The sequence below is a fragment of the Cygnus olor genome, chromosome 4 (genome assembly GCF_009769625.2).
Source record: "Cygnus olor isolate bCygOlo1 chromosome 4, bCygOlo1.pri.v2, whole genome shotgun sequence".
In the NCBI taxonomy this organism is placed as follows: domain Eukaryota; kingdom Metazoa; phylum Chordata; class Aves; order Anseriformes; family Anatidae; genus Cygnus; species Cygnus olor.
This window is the reverse complement of record NC_049172.1, coordinates 63,772,220-63,792,415: the sequence shown is the minus strand read 5'-3', so window position 1 is coordinate 63,792,415 and position 20,196 is coordinate 63,772,220. Positions and strand designations below refer to the sequence as shown.

Sequence of the window (20,196 nt, the reverse complement as noted above, 5' to 3'; positions counted from 1 at the left end):
ACTGGAGTCCTTAATAATTTTTGGTTATTTTCATGAGGTATACTGTGAACTGAAGATGATGCTGATGATGCTGATGACAAATAGAACACCAACCATACCTATTAGTTGCAGATGTTGAAAATTACCCTCATAGAGAAAGACATAGAATCACATGAGGCTTCTGTATTGACTCTCAGAGGAATTTACCATCATGAGTTTTGCATTACCTTTCTGGAATAACAGTTGATCTAAATGACCACTCCTCTTGAGACAGTGAAGCTGAGATGATTTATCATGGGGTTCTCACCTGAAGTCTCACCTAGGTTTATAAATGCATGAGAACTATGGTTTCTTTTAGAAATGTTGTACACCTATAATAATTTGTCTTTTCTTTCTATCCATTATTTTATGTTTCAGAACTGGTGCTCACATGCAATGACTGCTTTATATTCGGCTTTGCTTTGCTCACATGCTGGCTGTTCACTGTGTTTATCCTACAGTTTAGTGTCTCTTCCTCTGCATAGGAAGGCTTAGGCTTGCCCTGTAAAAAGATTCATTAAAGCTGATGCAGCCAGTAGCATAAGGAACCCTGGTGATGTCTTCTTAAAAACTTTGTTTTACATATTAATGCAATAATTCTGTTGCATTAGTATGCGTACAATTCAATTAGTTCACCATTAAGAAAGATATTTTTTTTTGATGGAGCAGTAAGAAAAATCTGAAACAGTTCAGTTCCTGTCAACTTCAGACCTAGACATGGGAGGAAAGTGCGGTGCAAAAATATTGGGCTGTGACACAGAGAGAAGCCAGTCAGAGGCAAGGATTTCCCTAGCTGATCTGAGATATGCTGAGCTGGACAGGATCTCATTGTGTCTTACCAATAGGGTAAAACTCCCTTCAAACTTATTCTATTGATACATCCATTATGCAAAAACCAATAATAACTGAAAAAAAGCACAGAGAACAGAAATAGTATTCTTAAGTCAATTTTGAAATGTTCTGGCAGGTTGTATCAAGAAAAATAAAGCTCAGAGAACTAAAGTAATAAAATGACACTTGCACAGCAGGCTGTTTCAGGTCTGTCTCTTTAAAGTCTCCTTTACTGTTGTGCTGTTTTGTAACTGATCTATCCAGTATAGTGAGATTAAATGAGAATTTTGACCTGCTCCATCTCTTTTGTAAACAAGAACATACAAGGAGTTCCAGCTTGTTCATTGGCACAATTATCTAGGTCATCTGGAGCTTGACCAAAGACCTGTGAAAATCAATGGAAAGACTTCCATCAGCTTTAGTGGGTTTTGAATCCTGCCTTTGGAGCTTGGAATAAAGATGATAGAGGGGACTTTGGAGCATAAAAAGAGTCATGATTCCATATTTTGTTTTGATCAGTTAATCTCTGAATTTTAAATAGAGAATTGAATATCGATCTCATGATGTTTCTAATTTTGTTAAGAAGTGTCTTGATAAACATCTTTTATGAAGAAATTGGGCATGTAAATTTAATAAATTTAATATTGGTATTAATGTCCCATTGAGTGACATGAATGTAAAAGGAAGAACCTTTTGCATTACTTAAAGATAACTCTGAAGAAATATAGTTAAAAGTACTAGCAAATAATATAACATTTTGTGTTGTTAAATGAATCAGCAGTGTGTGCTGGGTAAAGGCTTTAAAGTTCTGTTGGTGGCTAAAGAGGTAGATAGGTTCTTGGGGCCAAGCAGATATATAAGCACTGAAAGACCTTAAATAAAACTTTTTTTTTTTTTAACTCTTAATAGCAAAACATAGTAATAATTTATATGAATCAATGGTTGCTGAATATTGCTCTATGGCTTTGTTTTTTTTCTTTTTCTGGGGGGGAGGCAAGAATCACAGAAACTTTCAGTAATAGCACAAAACTAGACCAGTGTTTTGCTTCTGGAGTAAAACTGCTGTTTAATGTCCTATGTCTAAACTCTACATCTTATGCAGAATTGTTCACTTTAAGGACTTAGTGAACTAAATTGGTTTGAACTCAGGGCCATGTGTTAGCAACAACAGTGCAGAATAAAGTGGAATACAGTAAAATAACAACACAAAGAGTGTCTATTGAAATTCGATTGTTGTTGGTTCCCTTTATGTGGAATGGTTTCCTGGAATGGAGGTGGAAGACTATATTTTTTCTTGAAAAAAATAACAATTTGCAGCTGCTAGGAAATGCAGTCTAAACTTGGAATTCTAATTTGACTAAAGATTTCCCTGTTGCAAGCCTCATTATTTTGTGAAATTGTTTACTGCAACTAAAAATATCACTAAGGATGCCTGTTGAGACATCAAGTTGACTTCAAAAAGCTAAATAAGCTCATTAGGTGTATTCAAAAGACTAGCTGCATCCATTATCTGTTCAAAGTCAATTAACCAACTTTTATTTAAAACAAAAATCCTTTCTACAACAGTGCACATTTTTTTTCAGTGATGATTATAAGATTAAACACATGTAAAAAAAAGTAATCTTACTTTAGAATACATTCATATCCAGGTATCTCCCCATCAAAAGCTGCTCAGATCTATTTTCTTCCACTGCAAATGGTAAAGGATGCAAAAACAAGGAGTTATATTGGTCCTCAAACTGTAGAAGTCTCTGTGTATCTAATATTCTGCTAATACAGTTTTCCACCCAATTTGAGTTGCTGCCTGAACTATCCAGACTGATGCCATCGAACTAGACTTAGGTGGCTAAATTTTGAAGCCCAGGAGACTCCCAAATTATTGACATCAACTCTTGCACAGGACTAGTTATATATGGCCTTTTGAGCTTGTCTTTGTCATGTAGGGTGTTTAAAGCTCCAAAGAGGCAGGGGGAGGTGTGGAAAGAGGGTGAGTGTAAATATAAGGGGCTGAAAAGTGGTTTTACTAAAAAAAAAAGTATTTTTTAGCCTTATATAAAGTAATTTATTGTTTATTACCTTTCTCTGCTGGGTGCATTTAAAATAAAAATATCTAATAATTGCAGTGTGTAGGGAGCAAGTGTGATAGGATTTCTCAGATCTAACTTTTGATAAACGGTAGAGATGATAACCCCATATTTATAGCATTTAGTGTGTTGCATTTGGTGCTTTACAAATTGTTTTTCATATTTGTCATTATCTAAGAGTTTTTAAGGCTCTGTTTTGGAGCTGTCTGGTAATGTGATGCAATGTTTCCTCACACTATGTTTGGAACTATGTCTGAAGATCCAGGAATTTCGTAGAATTTATTTTCTGACTGTATACATCTGAAACATTATTTTTTTCCTCGTTAGTATTAGATTGTAGAGAGTGAATGATTACTATAAAAGATCAATGAGATTCTTTGAATGCAAATAGTAACTCACCACAAAGAAAGTTTAATAGATACTTATGACTCATCAAGGGGGTATTTAAGAAGCATTTATTGCTAAAGTTGCCATAGCAGCAGAAAACTTTTAAACCCCCACGGGCCTCAAATATGGAAAATCTGTGATTCTGTAGCATTTTCTAAAATTCAAGCTCTTTTTCATCAAACAATATATGTGAAATAAATTCTGCAATAGTAGACTTGCTGGAAAACTGTCCAAAAAATTACACTCTTTTTGGTCTTATGTCACAGGGGTGCACCTCAGCTGTCAGGCATCTGAGAGACTTTCCAGAAATCTACAGGTTCATAAAAATGTTAAGCCAGAAGCTATATAAAATTTTAATCTCCTCAGCCCTTTCTGAGATAAGAAATTAAAAGATGCCCCTTAAATGTGTTTTCGAGAGAATAACCAGCATAAGTCAGTTTTGATATCACATCACATCTCAGGGCTGTATTCAAAGGCTTGTACATAATGAAGCACAGCTCAGTCTCCTGCCATGCCCAGAGCTCTGTGCAGACAGAACAGCTCTAGGGGTTTAGGGTGTCGAGCAGGAGGAAGAAAAGTTCTCAGGCTTGACTGAACCAAGTATTTACTCATTCTAGAGCCTTGGGAATACCTTAAAATATTTCCTTCTATTAATTCATCACCTGTTCCACTTTAGGAATTAAGCACACACCAATACAGAAGTAAAACAGAAGCAGTAAGGATGATCAGAATTGGATATAGATGATCAGACCTATTAAGGGGGGAGGGTGGGAAAGACCCCAAACTCCTCTTTTGTCAGTTTTCATTTATTCTAGAGAAAAAGGCACACACTGTACAGTCTTATATATACCCTTGAATATTTTCTTTAATGTGAAACTAGGATCCTTTATAAAAAGTCATCAAGAAAAATACTTTTAAATAAAGGAATGCCATCTAAGGTCTGTATAACTTTAACTTGTTTTGAATATGTGTAGATTTAACAGGGATGATCTTCCACCTGTCTTTAATTTCCTCATAGAGGACACAACAATAATGAGAAAACAGAAGTTTCACAGAATGACTAATTACCTGAAAAAGCTCTTAGAGCAATTATGGTACTTAAGGAGAGGTCTAAAGTACATTTGTTGAGTCAGGGGAATGAGGTCCCTATCTCAGTGGGGGTGAAAGTACTTTTGCTGTAGCAAAAGTATGGAAAACTGTATTCTTAAGGGGAAAAAAATGTATTTAATTCTGTTATCACAGAGCAGCTATCTCTAACACAGGTAAGATAATACCCACACTGATTTTGCCACCTGTTTGCTCACTACTATGTGGTAAGCCTCTCCTATTTCTCCCACACAGGTATATTTTACTTTTTATGGTCACTCCCCAACAGAACTTGAAATAGACGGTTAAGTCTGATGGGATTGGTTTTGTAGGAAAGCACTAGATATTAAAGAGACACTAGAACAGGATTACTGCAAGGTTTGTTTTTACCAGGTTATATCAACATGCAGTTGACATGACAGACGTATTGTGTTACTGCATGTGTAGATATTTGGAAATGAAACACATTTCTAGTAGTTTATTTATCCCACTTTCAAAGATACCATATCCTTGATGTTTTAGTAAACCTGCAGATTGCATATGAAAAGCCTGAAATGAGTATTAAGACATGTTAATGATAGCTATTTTTCTAAATTTCATGCAAAATGTAAGACTGTTTTTCACATTTCTGTCTTAATGTTCATGCAATGAGTCTGCCATGAACACACTGTGTTGCTTGACTAAGGAAGGCTGTTGCAAGGCACTTCCACAAAGCTGTGCTGGGGAGGTTCTGGCTGGATAGTAGGGAAAACTTCTTTACTGTGAGGGTTGTCAAACACTGGAACAGGCTTCCTAGAGAGGTGGTTGATGCTACATGACTGTCAATGTTCAAGAGGCATTTGGATAATGCCCTTGATAATATGCTTTAACTTTTAGCCCTGAAGTGGTCAGGCAGTTGGACTAGATGATATCTGGGGGTCCCTTCCAACTGAACTATTTCTATTCTAGAGTTATTATGTACTTAGGTGGTCTCAAATACTTATAAGAAATAGCTACAAAACACAAAAATAAGCAGTGATAGAGAACTGGTCACTTGTAACAACACGTGTTTTAATCTAGTTGATATACTTCTAAGTTTTGTTTCTGCTCACTTTGCATTCCCTCCCATGCCTTCACGAAGCCTCCCGCCCCCGCGAAGGATCAGAGTGTAAGTTTCCTTAAACTAAAGGTAAATGTCTGCAGAGGGATTTATAATGTTAGCATAGTGCACCCTGGTAGCAAAAAACATGAAGTTAATCTTTATAAGGTATAGGAGCAGGGTTACGTGTTGACCACTAGAGAGCAATAGAAAACCAGTAGTTTTATGGGTGGTACAGTAAAATCTCAGCACCCTACAGGGCTGTAACATTTTTAAAAGTACAGATGCAGAAATGAACATCATAATGTAAAATTACCCTCTTGCCGCTTCTTAATAGTCCTAATGCCCTCCAGTCAAACAGAATAGCAGAAGTGAGCACTCTGATAATAAGCATTAACCTGCAACTCAAGAAATGTCTGAAATGTATCATATCTGACATGCACTTTGTGTAGCCGCTTGAATCAGGAATGTATCATAAAACATTGAGATCAGCTGCAGAAATGTAAAGTTGTTATTTTCAGTCTCCAAGTCCAATCCTGCAAGTGCACCCCTCCCCCCCCCCCCCCAAGAGGAGTGGGGAACTTTCAGAATTTAAACTTGCTTCTATTTCAAATTCTCATTTTTGTCATCTGCATGCATTTTGTACTTGCACACTTCAGAAAACAAAGATTGGGTTTTTCTTTAAGTGCTATGAACTCTTACAAAGTAGTATACTTCCACCCTGAAAGACAAAATATTCCCATGTTTCAAGTATATGTTTCACTCTTTATATAATTCAAATCTACAGTGTGTATGCACAGAATATATAACCAAAAGAAGCACTTTCCCCTCTGTTCCCAGATCACAATAGACTGTGCAGTTGCATTATCACAGCATATAGTGAAACCATATCCACCTGAGTGTAATTATGATAGTCTTGAAGAGATAGGAGGATGTTATGTGAGAGTACTTCTACAGTTCAAGGAGAAATTTTGTATGTCTCCAAAAAAGTGTCCCTTTTCATTGGCAACTTCTGTTATCACTACTGTTTTTCTCAGTTTTTCCAGTACATCTCTTTCCTACTTTTTGAAGCTTGTGTATTTAGTAATATGCACAGAAAACTCTTCCAAGAAAAACTCCTAGAGTCCCTCATTTAGTCTTGTAGTCCCTTTACCCTCTTTATACTTTTTCGTCCTGGTTCCTCTCCAAGCACATCTGTTTCATAGTTTTGCAGCTGAGTTGCAAAGCTGTAGCTCAACATCAAAAATTCTCTGTGGCCCTCCTGGCTCTTCAAGCCATCATCAGCATTTCATGTCAGATAATCTTGTTACTGAGTGGAAGGAAATGCAGGCTGACAGAAAGACAGTCAGCAGCAGATGAGGAGTTGTGCTGAATTCCTGGTGGGCAGGTCTCACAGGGGATAACAATGGTACAAAGGAACAATAGATTTTGTCCCAAATGCAGGAAGAGCATCATCTCTTTGCCGCAAGAACTAGGACTCGCTCTAAAGTAAAGCAGGCTACTTGCTTAGTTGATGATTCTGTTTGCTAATTGGTAACATTACCACCAGCATCTACCTAAGTAACAACCCTTACCATTACCAAGTAATGACCCTCACTTTAGGGTCCTCATTGTGGATGCCCCCAAGTGCCCGACTAACACTGGTGGTACCTGTAGGGTCAGGGAATTAAAGGACAAATAGGGAAGGAATGGAAGACCTCACAAGGGTGTGAATTCCCTGGTCAATGGCAAAGGAAAGGGGAGTGATGAGGTGATAAGTCTACAGAATTATCCTCTCTCTGGTAGTCTAAATAGGTTGAGGGCTGGAGACTAAATGAGAAGGGGAGCTAGGATCTGAACGGATCTGACTCATTTCAGCGAAGACAGCATTTACATGACAGTGAAAGGAAATGGTGGAGTAGCTGTGAACACAAGGATACAAAGTGCAGGGAGGAGACTGAATTTAGTGTAGCTGGAAAACAGCAAGGAAGCTGCAAATTGGCTCTTAATCTTTCCATTAAAAAAAAAAAAAGGCTTTTCTGGGTCACATCGTTTAATCTGGCCTTATTTAAATACTGAATGATCTGTTTGCTTTTGCTACAGGCAATTGATTTTCTAACCTAGGAACAGGCTAAGGAAGAATTGTGAAAGTGTTTAATCACTGTTGTGTATCAGATAACTTGTTCAATTTCACGGATATGAAGTGCATTTATCACACTCAGGACTGTTTAAGATACAGCTAAATGATGTGGAAAAAAAGAACAAACCAGAACACCACAGAACAGTTTGACCAGCAAACTCTTTATTTCTTGACTTACTACTTGTGTTACACAGTATCATCTTTTATTTCAGGAATGTTTCCATTGCTTCTGATTTTCAAGAAAACTATATGCTAAGTGTAACCCACATATATTTATCTTTGCAGAACAGTTGACACAAGCCAGTTAAGTCGAGATTGCCCGTGGTGGCTTTCATGGCATCCACACAGATGATACATAACTTTAACTGATTAGATGACAATGTTAGCTATCTCAACGCATAAATTTGTCAAGGCAAAGGCCGATCCACTCCCATAACCTGTCTGCAACACAGAGTACAGTGAATGCCTATGGTGGAGTAAGAACACAAAATACCACCTATATCACTCAGGCATACCTAGACAAGGGCAAGACTAGGTCAAGCCCACTCTTTCCAATGGTACTAGTAAAGACTCATCAGAAGATACAACCTACTAGTGGTTACTTTTATCGCACAGATCCCATGTAACAGAACAAGCAGGAAAATGGCATACAACTGTTAAGTCTTGTACAGAAAAAGCTCCGTTTTAAAGACACTATTTGCAAAGACTCTGGATTCTATGTTAAATGTGGTTTCCTCTTTAAGTATAATGGTTAAATACTGTGGTCACATTAAAAGGATTTTTAGGAGGCAGCATGCTAAAAGTTTAAACTTTTCTCCTTTCAAATTAGACTATGAACAATGTATTTAAACAGAAATTTAGATTTAATAGGAAGCAACAGAAAACAAGCAACCACTACACCATCGTGCTACTTAACTGAGCAATCCCCGTGAAATTTAAGTCTATGTCCTGTATTAAATTAACCACTGTGATGTCAGTGGGAATGTGGTGAGATATTGCAACCAACAGACTTTTGTCCTGTCAGAACCCTTCCCTACAAAGGAAAACCAAATGCAGTGTGGTAAGAGCTGTGACAGGGCCAGCAAACAGGGCGCTGCCCTGCCGAGCACGACACAAGGATGCTTCGCTTCCCCCTGGTTTTCCCGTATCCCTGCGATCTCAGTCACGCAACACACGACAGACATTGAGCATACAGCAACCCCACGATGAACCCTTCTCCAGTCATCCTTCTGGTAAACACTGAACGCCTTTTAACATCAACCCGGCCTCATCCTTCTCCACCACCGCTCCTCTCGAGCCCCGCACGGGTGTTTGACAGCTCGGCGTGCGGGGCCGGGCTGCACTCCCCGCGCCTCCTCGAGGTGGCACCGCTGCGCCGGGCTCTTCTCCCAAGGGATCCCCACGGGGCCGTACCCGGCCGGGCCTCACGGTGCGGGCTGAGGCTCGCAGCGCGCCTGCGCCACCGCCGGCGCGCGCGGGGCGCCTCAGTAGAGTTCTACACGGCGCCGCCGGCGGGAACGGCGGCGCGGCGCTGACCAATGGGGCGGCGCGGCGCCTGGCCGCCGCTGAGGTCAGTTCCGCTGCCCGTCGCTGTGGTGAGCGGAGGGCCGGGCCGAAGCAGCACTAGGAGCAGCAGCACTAGAAGCGGCAGCGGCGGGGGGCGCGGGCTCGCTGTCGCTGGGGTAAGTGCTTCGGGGGCGCCAAGGAGCGGCGCCTTCTGTGGGGAGAGGTGGAGCGGGCGCCGCGCCTGGAGCCGAGGGGAGTCCGTGAAGCTGCAGAGGAAGACAACGCTTTTATCGCCCTCCTCCCAGCCGGGGGGTGGGAGCTGCCTTACCGCCGGGCTCCTCCAGGCGGTCCCGCGTCGCGGCTGCCAGCCTGCGTGCCCGGCTTCCCCTGAGGGGGAGGTCTGAAGGGGGTCCGGGCGGCGAGCGCGGGCTGCGGCCCGGCGCAGTGCTGCCCCCTGCGGGCCGCCGCCGGCGTTGCCGCGGCGCTGCGGGAGGAGCCGCCTCCCCGCCGGCGGCGGCGGCGGCGGGCGGACGGCTGCGCGGCCTTGCGGAGGATGCGCCGGCCGCCCGGTCATCCCTCAGCGGCCGGGCACCGAAGCGAAGACGCTCCCTCAGCAAGACAGGCCTGGCCTCCTCGGAGGGGCAGCACCGAGTCTGCGTGGGTGGGCTGGATGCCTGAGAAAATTGGGATTTTTTTTTTTCTTTGTTTTTTTTTTGGTGGTAAGCTGGCGGGTGCTGCTGGCTCTTGGACGCCATGAGAGTGCTGTGGATTCGCCTGGACTCTAAAGCTGTTGTCCAGGTTTGGCGTCTGGGACGTTTTTCTTGAAGAAGAGAAGCTTTCGGGTTAGTAACCACGTTATTGAGCAAATTGAACATCTTGCCTTTTGTATGTAAATTTTGTTCTTTATAGTGTTTAGGCATAAGAATCTCTTAATTAAATCCGAAACTACATTTTGTTGCTACAGAATCTGTCATAAAATTATCTGACGTTGGACACTAAAGAAAAAATTGATGTATGAAATGACGGAATTCTTTTAAAAAGTAATCCAGTATTATCATGGATGTAGCCTACGTGTCCTGAAGCACACATGTAATAAAATGAAGTCTTTTGTTATGAAGAAGACCTAAGGTATTCTACAGGATTTTGCTAGTATTCTCTTCTGCATGACTACTACAATAAAAGGTTGTAGTAGTAGGTCCTTTTCTTGCAGATCCTTATGTAAGTGGTTTATTTGATTAGAAATTAAATCTGTAGAGATGAATTTTAGCATCTACATGAGTGTTTTGTGAACTGGGTATGGAGGAATATGTAATAGAGCTCTTTTCTCCTTCCTCTCCCATTTTCTGTAGTGTCATGCTTCCTTGCTTTGTTGCTTACAGGCCTTAAAGCATAGAACAAGGTAATACTAAATGCTAGTCAGTATGCTTTGGATATACAGAGGGATTTTTGAAATGGTTGTAATTTCTGTGAAATAGAGAGATATGCAGAGAGATATTCATATAGATATTCATATTCAAATAGAGAGATATTCATAAGATAATCATGCATGTAATGATAAACAACTGTATGAGCATCTCTTTGGACACTGTCTAAAGTATTGCCTTTGATATAGTAGTTACATTAGGGTGTCTTGCTTAGTTTATTGCAATAAGACCACCAAGCAGTTGAATTATATACCAGAGTCTTTTATATGTCAGGTACAGATAAAGCTAGGTCTCAGGCCTAGAGCCTCAGACCTCCATTTCAGTAGAATACTGTGTGTTTATATACTGCATTTAATATATATATATATATATACATATGTATATCTGCCTTCTTATGATGTCTATAAATGTTGATACATTTTTACAATTTTTCATCTATGCATTAGAAAAATATTTAGTTACTTTTAATCAATATTTTGCATAACTTTATACCATAAGTAGTAAACATTCTGAATGTAGTTACATTTTTTTCTGTAGAGTGAAATAACTGTATATTTTATAATAAAAATAAGATTTAAAAACTTGGTTCGTGGTCTTTGTTCTTTCTTAATTATCTGCATTGACATTCCTCCATTGATTTTGATTGAGAAGCTTGATGTGAATTTCAGATACAAAAAGCCCTATGTCTGTGTGATTAGCTGTCATTTTGAAGCAAAGTGCAATTTTAAGAAGAAATAATTACAGATAAAATCTCTTTGGTGTATTTGAATAATTCGCTTTTAATACAAAATCAGTGCTTTTAATTAGTTGCAATATTATGCAATACTTGGGTCAAGTGCTTTGGATCTCTCCCAGTTGTTAGGCATAAAGCTAGTGGCTGTCAATTGTGGGTTGTTGACTAGTCAACCCCTGTTGCTGGGTCAGTAGGACGGTTCACTCAGCTTATCAGATACAGCCAACCAATACTACATGGCTAGTATGTGGCATAGTATGGAGTTGTGAAATGCAGACAAGATAAGTTTACATGGAGATTTAAGTTTTCACACAGAGACCTGCATTTTGCATGCTATACTCCTGGTACAGTGATGCACAGTGTCTTCTAATTCTTTTTAAACTTATTTCTCTTAGGAAATGACTTGAATGGGTTTTTCAGTACCAAAGGAGAGCTTGATTGTTGAGTGCGGTTTGTGAACTTAGTATGTGAGAGGTGTATACTTCGCTGAAGTAAGCTCTTACTTATTTGATCACGTATGATAAAAACATGCTGCTTGTCACATCCATTTTGTTGATAGCAGTGTATACTTTGAGGTAAAGAAGAGAAGTAAAAGAGTGGAAAAGAGATATTTTTCTTTGAGATGATGAACAAAATATTAATGTATTTGAAGTTAATGGAAATTTTCATAAGTATAGAATAATGGGAAGATGCTAGGAATTCCTGTCTCTGACAGTGGCTTCGTCAGTGGTTTGTAATTTACTGCAGTGCAAAAACTTTTTACTGGATGGATTTGGCATAGTCAGACTACAGAGGATGTCTATTTACTTATTTATTTTTACTTGGTGTTTGTTTTCTAACCTTTATAAAAATGTGATATCTACTGTTCGGAATACGTTTTGACTTCTGTGGATTTGTTGATCTCTATCTTGAGAAGCAAGGTTCAAGATACACTGCTTAGTGTTACGTGCAAGGTGGGAATATTTCCTTTCATTAGTTTTCCTTTTTTTTAATGTCATTGAATAGTAAGTGTTTGGTAGGAGTGAATAAAGTTTGGTTTAACTTCCTGTTATCCTTTTTTCATGTGCCTCTGTTTCTTCTTCCAAGTTTTTCCAAAAACTAGGGTATCTAGAATTTCAAAGTATTTTCATAAACTTTTTTTTTGTGAATACATTCTTATAAAGACAGTGACTAGAACTGATTTTTGACACTCCTAGTATCTTCTACGTGATTCTTAATCTGTCCCATTCCTGCATTTCTATTCAGACTCCTCGTAGACTTTCAGGTCTTGTTCCAGTGGTATCTTTGGTTTGGTCTGTGTGCTCTGCATATGAATGTAACTTGAAAAAATACAGTACGTATAATTTAATCTTCTGAAGCATGCCTCTGCTAACAGTTAATTACCACAATTCTTCAGGGTAATTCTCAGCCTCCCCCCTCCTCTCCCCATTCATGCTGGTATGGAGTGAATGGATGCTGGATTATTGTACCACCTTTCTGTGTGTACATTAAAGATCTATTTTTTTTGAAGTAATCAGAAAAAGCAAATAATTTCATTTCTGTATTTAATGAAAAATCAAAAACCAACACATTGCAATGTACTTTGTTTTAGCCAAAATAGTGATAAAATGGAATGGTTTGCATCAAACCTTTCCTGATCACTGAACAGTTAATTTAAAAAAAAAAAAAAAAAAAAAAAAGCTGGGTAGACAGCAAGGGTGTCATTTCAGCAGCTACTGGTTATTCAGTTCATTTTCACCTTGTACTGGGTTAGGCTGGGATGGAGTTAAATTTTTTTAAGAGCAGCCTGTATTGGGCTGTGTTTCGAATTTGTGGCTAAAACAGAATTGATAACATACCAGTGTTTTGGCTGATGTTGAACAGTGTTTGCACAATGTCAAGGCTCTTTTTTTTTTTTTTCCCTTACTGCCCCTCTAGCCTCCTAGTGAGTAGACAAGGGGTGAGCAAGAGACTGGGAGGGGGCACTGCTGGGACAACTGGTTAGAATTGGCCAGGTGGGTATTTCATACCATAAAACATCCTAATATGCAATAATAACTGGAAGTAGAGGAAAAAGGGGGGAGGAGTGTTGGCTTCCAAGGTGGTTGCTGCGTGTAGACTGGCTGGGCATTGGTCTGCTTGTGGGAGATGGTGCGTGAGTTCGTTTATGTCACTGCCTCCCCTACACTTTGCTTCTTACTTTCATCTATGACACTGTCTTTGTCTCAACCCATGAGTTTTCTTGCTCTTGTCCTGCAGTTCACTCCCCTTTCTATTCAGGGAGGGATGGGAACTGAGTGAGAGGTTGTGTGGTTGTTTGGATGCTGGTCGGGTTTAACTGACCACATGTCTCAAATGCAGTCACAGTAACTCCAGCAACATTTGAAACCTGGCTTCTAGCAACACTGATTTGAACATAGTATTTGTCACAGATCTGCATAAAAGCTTGGATTTGGGGTTATATACCCATTTGTTTTCTCTTTCAAATATAAACTACTTGAGTTAGAAAAGTTTAGAAAGACTACTAGCCTGTTCTCTGAGTTACCTCTGTTAAATTCTTCTAGTGCTGCCTCCTTGGGCTGAGCAATCGAGGTCTGTCTGGTAAATTGAAGCATTTGTAAGAAGTTTGACAGTGTTTCCTGTGCTTTCTTGGTCTTTAAAGGTGATGGATCCTTTTTCATGCTGTTCCAGAAGGTGAAGTTTACAGTGTTACAAAAAATAAGAAAACTTTCCATATATTTAGTCTAATACTGGTTTTCGTGATCAAGGTTGTTGATGGCATAAGGTACGCAATGCTTATCTGCCGGCCAGTTTATGTGGAGTGCAGTTTCAGTACGAGCAGGTAATTGCTAACAGCAAAAAAGGCAAAGACAATATTAATCTAATTTCACCTGTCCCTTTCAAAATGCAGTTTTTTAGTTACTTGTTAAAACTGTACAAATCATCAAAGCATCTTTTGTCTGGATGCAGCACTTGAGCTCTCCAAACTCTTGTATAATCTTTCTCCTGAAATAAAGCAGTGGATCTCTTGAATATAGGTCTACCGGATGTCTTTTGTGTCAACAAGATTCATCCCAAGTCTAAAGTTATGTTAGCAGGGGAGAACAGTCCTTCTGAGATCATCAGAAGTGTTTATTTTACTTTCCTCCTGTTATCCAGGTGCTAATGTTACGAATGTTAGATTAAAACAACCAAACAAATCAAACACAAAACTTCAGATCATGATATAGTAATGTATACTTTTCTTCTTCCTGGGAAGCTGCCATGGATTTGTTTTTCAAGCAGGGATGTAGCTATAGCTGTCTGCACTGTAATGAGATGAGACTGCTATAGTCCTAAGTGCTACCTACTGATGAGTTTGAGGTGTGCCACCATCCATCTGCTAGAGACTGAAAAGACAATTATCTAACCAGTTTTCTAACTTTTTGCTGTTGTTTGAGGTTACGTCAATTTATATGCTCTTTGTATAGCCCCATCTCTAGGGTGGCATTCTTACAGCAATTAGGAATGTTAGCAGATGGAACGCAGGGAGATGCAGGAAGAACCTTCTGGATTCTTACTCATATCCAGGCAATGTAAAGGTGTTCCGGAGTGTCAAGTTCTCATTCAGGTGGTATTATAGTAGTAAGATGTTACTATGTGATCTCAGCTCTGTGAGAGGGTTTTAGAGCCCAAATCAAGCCCTATTCTCTGTAGATAGATATGGAGGGAAACTAGATTTCAGGAGGAGAAATAGCCGTCTTCTGTGTGATATATTAAAATGCAGAGGAGTCTAGAAATAACCTCAGGTTCTATACTTGAATGCAGATCTGTGCAACACTATGTCTGTAAGACTGTTTGAGTAAGAAAGGTGTTGAATAGATTTTTACTTGTTACTGTTAGCTTTGGACTTTACCTTGTTTTATTTATGTCTCAAAAAGACGCTTCAGTTGTTTATTTTCCAAATTTCAATGGTCTCATAGTTTTGGCAAAAGCTTTTAAAGCTGAGATCTTGTCACTTTTCTATATTTAACACGAACAGTAAGTACTAGAACCTGTGGGGCCAAAAGTGTTGCACAAGTGATTGTGGTGGTTTTATACTAATACTACTGTTCTTCCTCTGCCTACCATTGCATTGCTTATTTTGCTTGAATAATACATATTGTATTATTGGGTTGGAGTGAATTATTTATGTGCTTGTCCACAAGCACATGTATGTAGAAGTGATTGTACTGATATTAATAGAAGTGAAAGTAATTACTTATTGCAGCCACAGATTGTTTTGACCTAATTATTTTGAGAATATGTGAAGTAGAAATCATATGTTGTTACGAGCTAGTGTTCAGGACTGCTTGGATTTGGAAACATTGGCATGGCTTAGAAAAGAATTTACATCTATACTTCAGGAATTTTTATGTTAACTTGGTTGTGTGTTTCTAGTAATCCTTAGAGTTGGAGTTGCTTTCCTTTTTCTTAGGTGTCACTCATTTATGAATAGCACTATAGTGTTTTATAGTATCTTTTCTTCAGTCAAGGACTGTATATAAACTGAAATCAAATTCTGGTGCTGAGTTCTGTTACTGAGCATCTTTTTTGTTAGGCTTAAATACGTATTTTTAAATTGATTTTTTTTTCACAACATGGAAGAAACTCTCTAGGTTTTGTTATATATTAGATGATTTCATGAATTTATGAACAGTGAATATATGAAAACATTAAAGGGTTATTTATTTGGATATATTTCACGTAGAGTTAATGATTGTATGTGCACAATACAATCAATGTTACATTGACAAGTTTGCATGTTGTAATTAAGCTGTAGTTCACTGTAGTTTAGTGATTAGTAAATCATAACTGACTTAATCTTCTACTTTTTATTCCTTAGTGCTGCAAGTTGATTGAATAAAATTAAGGACATGGAATATAATATGGATGCAGTTCCTTGAGCACCACTTCTTCCGAAGAGCATATTTTGCAGATTGGTGGCCCGAATGAGTAATTGATAAGCAGCATACACAAGAGTAATATCAAGAAAACATTGTCTGTTACTGCTCTGTTTGACAAGACTACTACAGAGTTGCATCTTCTCAAATGCAATTGAAGAAAATGAGGGAAATTTTACCAAGATTGTACCCTGGCCAAGTTAATGATAAAAATAATTCCTTAACTACATCCCCAAAGCAATCTTCTGAAGATAAAACAAATCCATCAAAAGGGGATGATGACCAGAACTGCCTGTACCAAGGGACTGAGGCTGAGAATAATAAGTTGTCACTGATAAACTGTATAAAATGCAGAAATGTTCAGAAAATTTCAATGCGAGATATGGAAAAGCATAAGAAACTCGGGTGGACTGAAGACAAAAATTTCATATGTAAGACATGCAGTCATATTCCACCGCCTGCTTTCCATTTTGTTCCTGAAGGTGCCAACGCTGTAGACTTTGAAAAGCATGAAAAAATATCCTCAAGTAGAAAACAGAAAACATTTAAAGTTAAAAACTTTCTGCCAGGTAAATACTACTGTGATAAGTGTAGATTTTCAACACGGGATCCTTTACAGTATAAAAAGCATATAGGTCAACATGAAGAAATTAAATTTATTTGTTCTCAATGTAATTATGTATCTTACACTAAAGGTGAATTCCAGAGACATTTGGTGAAACACACTGGAACTTTTCCTTATCAGTGTGAATACTGTGAATATGGTGCCGTTAGACATGACTATATAGTAAAACATACAAGAAGAGTACATGAAGCACCCACAAAACGGCCTTCAAATACTACCATAAACCACAAGCGAAAGAAGGCTTGCTTGCCAAGTAAAAGCACTTTATTTGAAAAGCAGAAATATGAAGAAATTCCTTTTCAAAGTGAACTTTCAAATTCATCTTCAAATATGATTTGTGAGATTCCAGAAAGAGTGACTAAAATAGTCTGTTCATCTCATGATACAGAATGTAGCATAAATGCAACATCACTACAGGACAAAACAATATTGGAGCCATCTGAAATAAACATCTGTGAGAATCAAAGTGTGGAAGTTGAGGTTTATTCTCCAAAATCTGAGCCTTTACAACCTGGAATGCCTTTAACAGTAATTGCACCATCTGAACTTGTAGTTCCTTCTAACTGTTTAGCTCAGATAGTAGAGATTAAAATAGTGAATGGAGCTCAACAGCTGGTTCTTAAACTAATTCCTATGAAAGAAGCAGCTTACAAACCTGTGAACTGTGCTGAAGAGGAACTTGAGTATCAAGGTATAGAACGATCTGTAGAAGGAAAAAAACCATCTCCTGTGATTCAAAATGAGTTACTAACCATGGAAGTGAATGTAGACAAGTTATCCAGTGTTAGTAACCAGCTTAATTTGGAGAGTACACATGACAAAAATTCTGAATGTCTTTGTTCTTCAGATTCTCAATGTTTAGACTACAATTCTGTATCTATACAGAGAGAAGATGCATCAAAATTACGCCTTCATTTGGTAAAAGGTATTGATGTGCATTCAGGTGTTGCAGAGCTTTATTCTCAGTCTCTGGTGACTAACAGTACTGAAAAAAAAAGTGATCTTAAATCCTCAAAGTGGGAAGTAGATGGAAAAAATAACTTACATTATGATTTGTACTGTTATGAAAAAGGTGTGGATATATCCCATCCAAAACATGCCACTGTTTCTGAAGATAAAAGTTTCAAGAATGTTTCAGTAAAGGCTACTCAGGAGGGCAAAACATTCTATTCTGCTGCAGTCCTTAAACAAAAAGATACATTGCCTCTAAAGAGGGATGACAAAGAATGTAAGAATCTGGTAGTTAGCTCTGCAGAAACACATCTAACTGGTAAGGGTTTTGATAAAAAATCTGTTACATGTTCTGAAGCAGAAAAAAACTTTAATTTCACTAAAACTCCACCTTGGGAGGACATGACTTTTGGCTTTAGCAAAGTAAAGAAAGCTGAAACCATAAGTCCAAAAAACAATATTCTTCTGGAATCATTAGAACTACAGAAAATGGAAAATAAGAGCAATCCTTTTGAGGGACCTGTTATTTCATCTGTATTTTCTCTTAGTTCTGGGGCCGAAAATGTTCCAGAGGGCATCAGATGGGATAATACAACATGCAATAAGAAGTCAGCAACGTTGCTGTGTAGAAAGATTGCTCAGCTCATGTCTGCTGCTGAATCTAACATGAAATCTATGCCTTTGAGATGTCAAGCTTCTAGTAAAAAGGTGCATTTCCCTCAGGAAAATTCAGCAAGCTGTGAGAGAGTCGTTCCTGCCACTGAATTGGAACAAGCTATGTCTTTCCCTCAAGTGCATGGTGGAAATAGTGTGATTAGTAGTGAAGAACACAGTAACGAGCAGCTGCTTACATTTGCAAGAACATCTAAAAGCAGGGTAACTAAAAATTCCAATGTTGCTACTCCAGTGTTTATCCCCAAAGGGACAGTGTTGAGAGTGCTTAATGCTACTAGCAGTCAAAACTCTAAAGGAATAGAGAAGAGGAGTGAAGTATCAGCTCCTTCTGTGTATTGCAATGAAATGCTTTTGCCTCGCCCAGTTCCTGTTAGTGTTTCTGAGAAATTTAGCAGTAATTTGCCACATTTGCCTAATCAGATTGAACCAAATGCTCAGTCTCAAAGTCTATCGCTCAGGCAAAGACCAAGGCGAGAAGCAAGTATTAAAAATAGCAAACAAAATGGTGTACCATATCAGAAAAGCAGTGATGTGAGTAAGCAAAGCAAACCCTATTCAAAAAGTCAACTAGGACCCAAAAATAAGGTAAAACAAGCAAGCTTCAGGGAACTTCCTAAGAGGAAAACAAGAACTCAGTCAGAAACCAGTTCAAGTTCTGACATGTCGTATCTATTGACAGCAAGACGTCTTCGGCTTGTCCCTCTGAGAATGAATCAGTTGATCAGATGCCCTCGTCGCAACCAGCCAGTTGTGGTACTAAACCATCCTGACGTTGACACGCCAGAGATAATTAATGTCATGAAGACTATCAACAAGTATAAAGGTCACGTCCTGAAAGTAGTTCTATCGGAAAGGACAAGTAGTTGTCTTGGTGTCAAACGTTATCGAAAGCGTCTTACTCTTCAAAATGCTGAGACAGGAAGCCAAGCAAAAAAGCAGAGTATGCTAAAAATGAAACTAAAAAAGACCCATAAAAACAATTACCAGGTGGTAGAAGCTTCACCAGCTGAAACACTTCAGTGTATGTTTAAGTGTTGGTTTTGTGGAAGAGTATATTTGGACCAAGAAGAATGGATAAGTCATGGACAAAGGCACTTGATAGAGGCAACTAAGGGTTGGGATGTTCTTTCTCTTCCAGTAAAAAATCATTAAGCGAGAGTAGTAGTAGTTGTTGTTGTTGTTGTTTGTTTGTTTGTTTGTTTGTTTGTTTTTGTTTTTAAATCTCAATTTTAATGGGTGCCATCAATTTGTTTGGAAAGGAAGACGGGAAAAAAACATTTTACTTCGTGAGAAGGTCTCTACTGTTAGCAAAGTGGGAGAAGAGAGCAGAATTAGGAAGATACTGAGAAGCTTATAATGAGGACTAAGCACTACTTTGCACTCATGTTTGAAATTTTTATTGGAGGTCAACTTCATCTGTTCCATAAGATAAACTTGAAAAAGATTTGCTATGCAAACATTTTTCTAGTTGCCATTCTCTGTGTTAGAATAGTGTGCTGTAACTGATTTGTTCTAGGTCTGTATGAATTAAAATCTTAGACTATGGGATCTGTCTCACAGGGTTTAATTCATTTTGTTACAGCATGCTGTTTCAGAGATTAGGCATATATGTAGTGAAAAGCACCTTCAATCTTCAGTGGGCAGCAAGTGTATATCAGTTTTTGGTGGCAATTTATGTACCAAGCAAAGAAAGTAAAACTTAAGTGCAAGCACTGTTTCAGTGGAAGAAAACTACCTCCACTGACTTTCAAGGAATACAAGTGTGTAAGTGAAGACTC

At 38.7% G+C, this 20,196-nt stretch overlaps 1 protein-coding gene across 3 annotated transcripts; it reads left to right on the top strand.

The window, feature by feature from the left end:
• Positions 1-4,467: 4,467 nt before the first annotated feature.
• On the top strand, positions 4,468-19,572 carry ZNF518B (zinc finger protein 518B). Of its 3 annotated transcripts, XM_040555771.1 has the most exons (3): positions 4,468-4,582; positions 7,889-9,285; positions 16,110-19,572. In XM_040555771.1, the coding sequence occupies exon 3, from the start codon at positions 16,316-16,318 to the stop codon at positions 19,568-19,570; it is 3,255 nt and encodes a 1,084-aa protein (XP_040411705.1). In that variant the 5' UTR covers positions 4,468-4,582; positions 7,889-9,285; positions 16,110-16,315; the 3' UTR covers positions 19,571-19,572. The 3 variants fall into 3 exon arrangements, with proteins under 3 accessions (XP_040411705.1, XP_040411704.1, XP_040411706.1); XM_040555770.1 differs by lacking the exons at positions 4,468-4,582; positions 7,889-9,285 and adding an exon at positions 9,589-9,951; XM_040555772.1 differs by lacking the exons at positions 4,468-4,582; positions 7,889-9,285 and adding an exon at positions 13,123-13,260.
• The last annotated feature ends 624 nt before the right edge of the window (positions 19,573-20,196 follow it).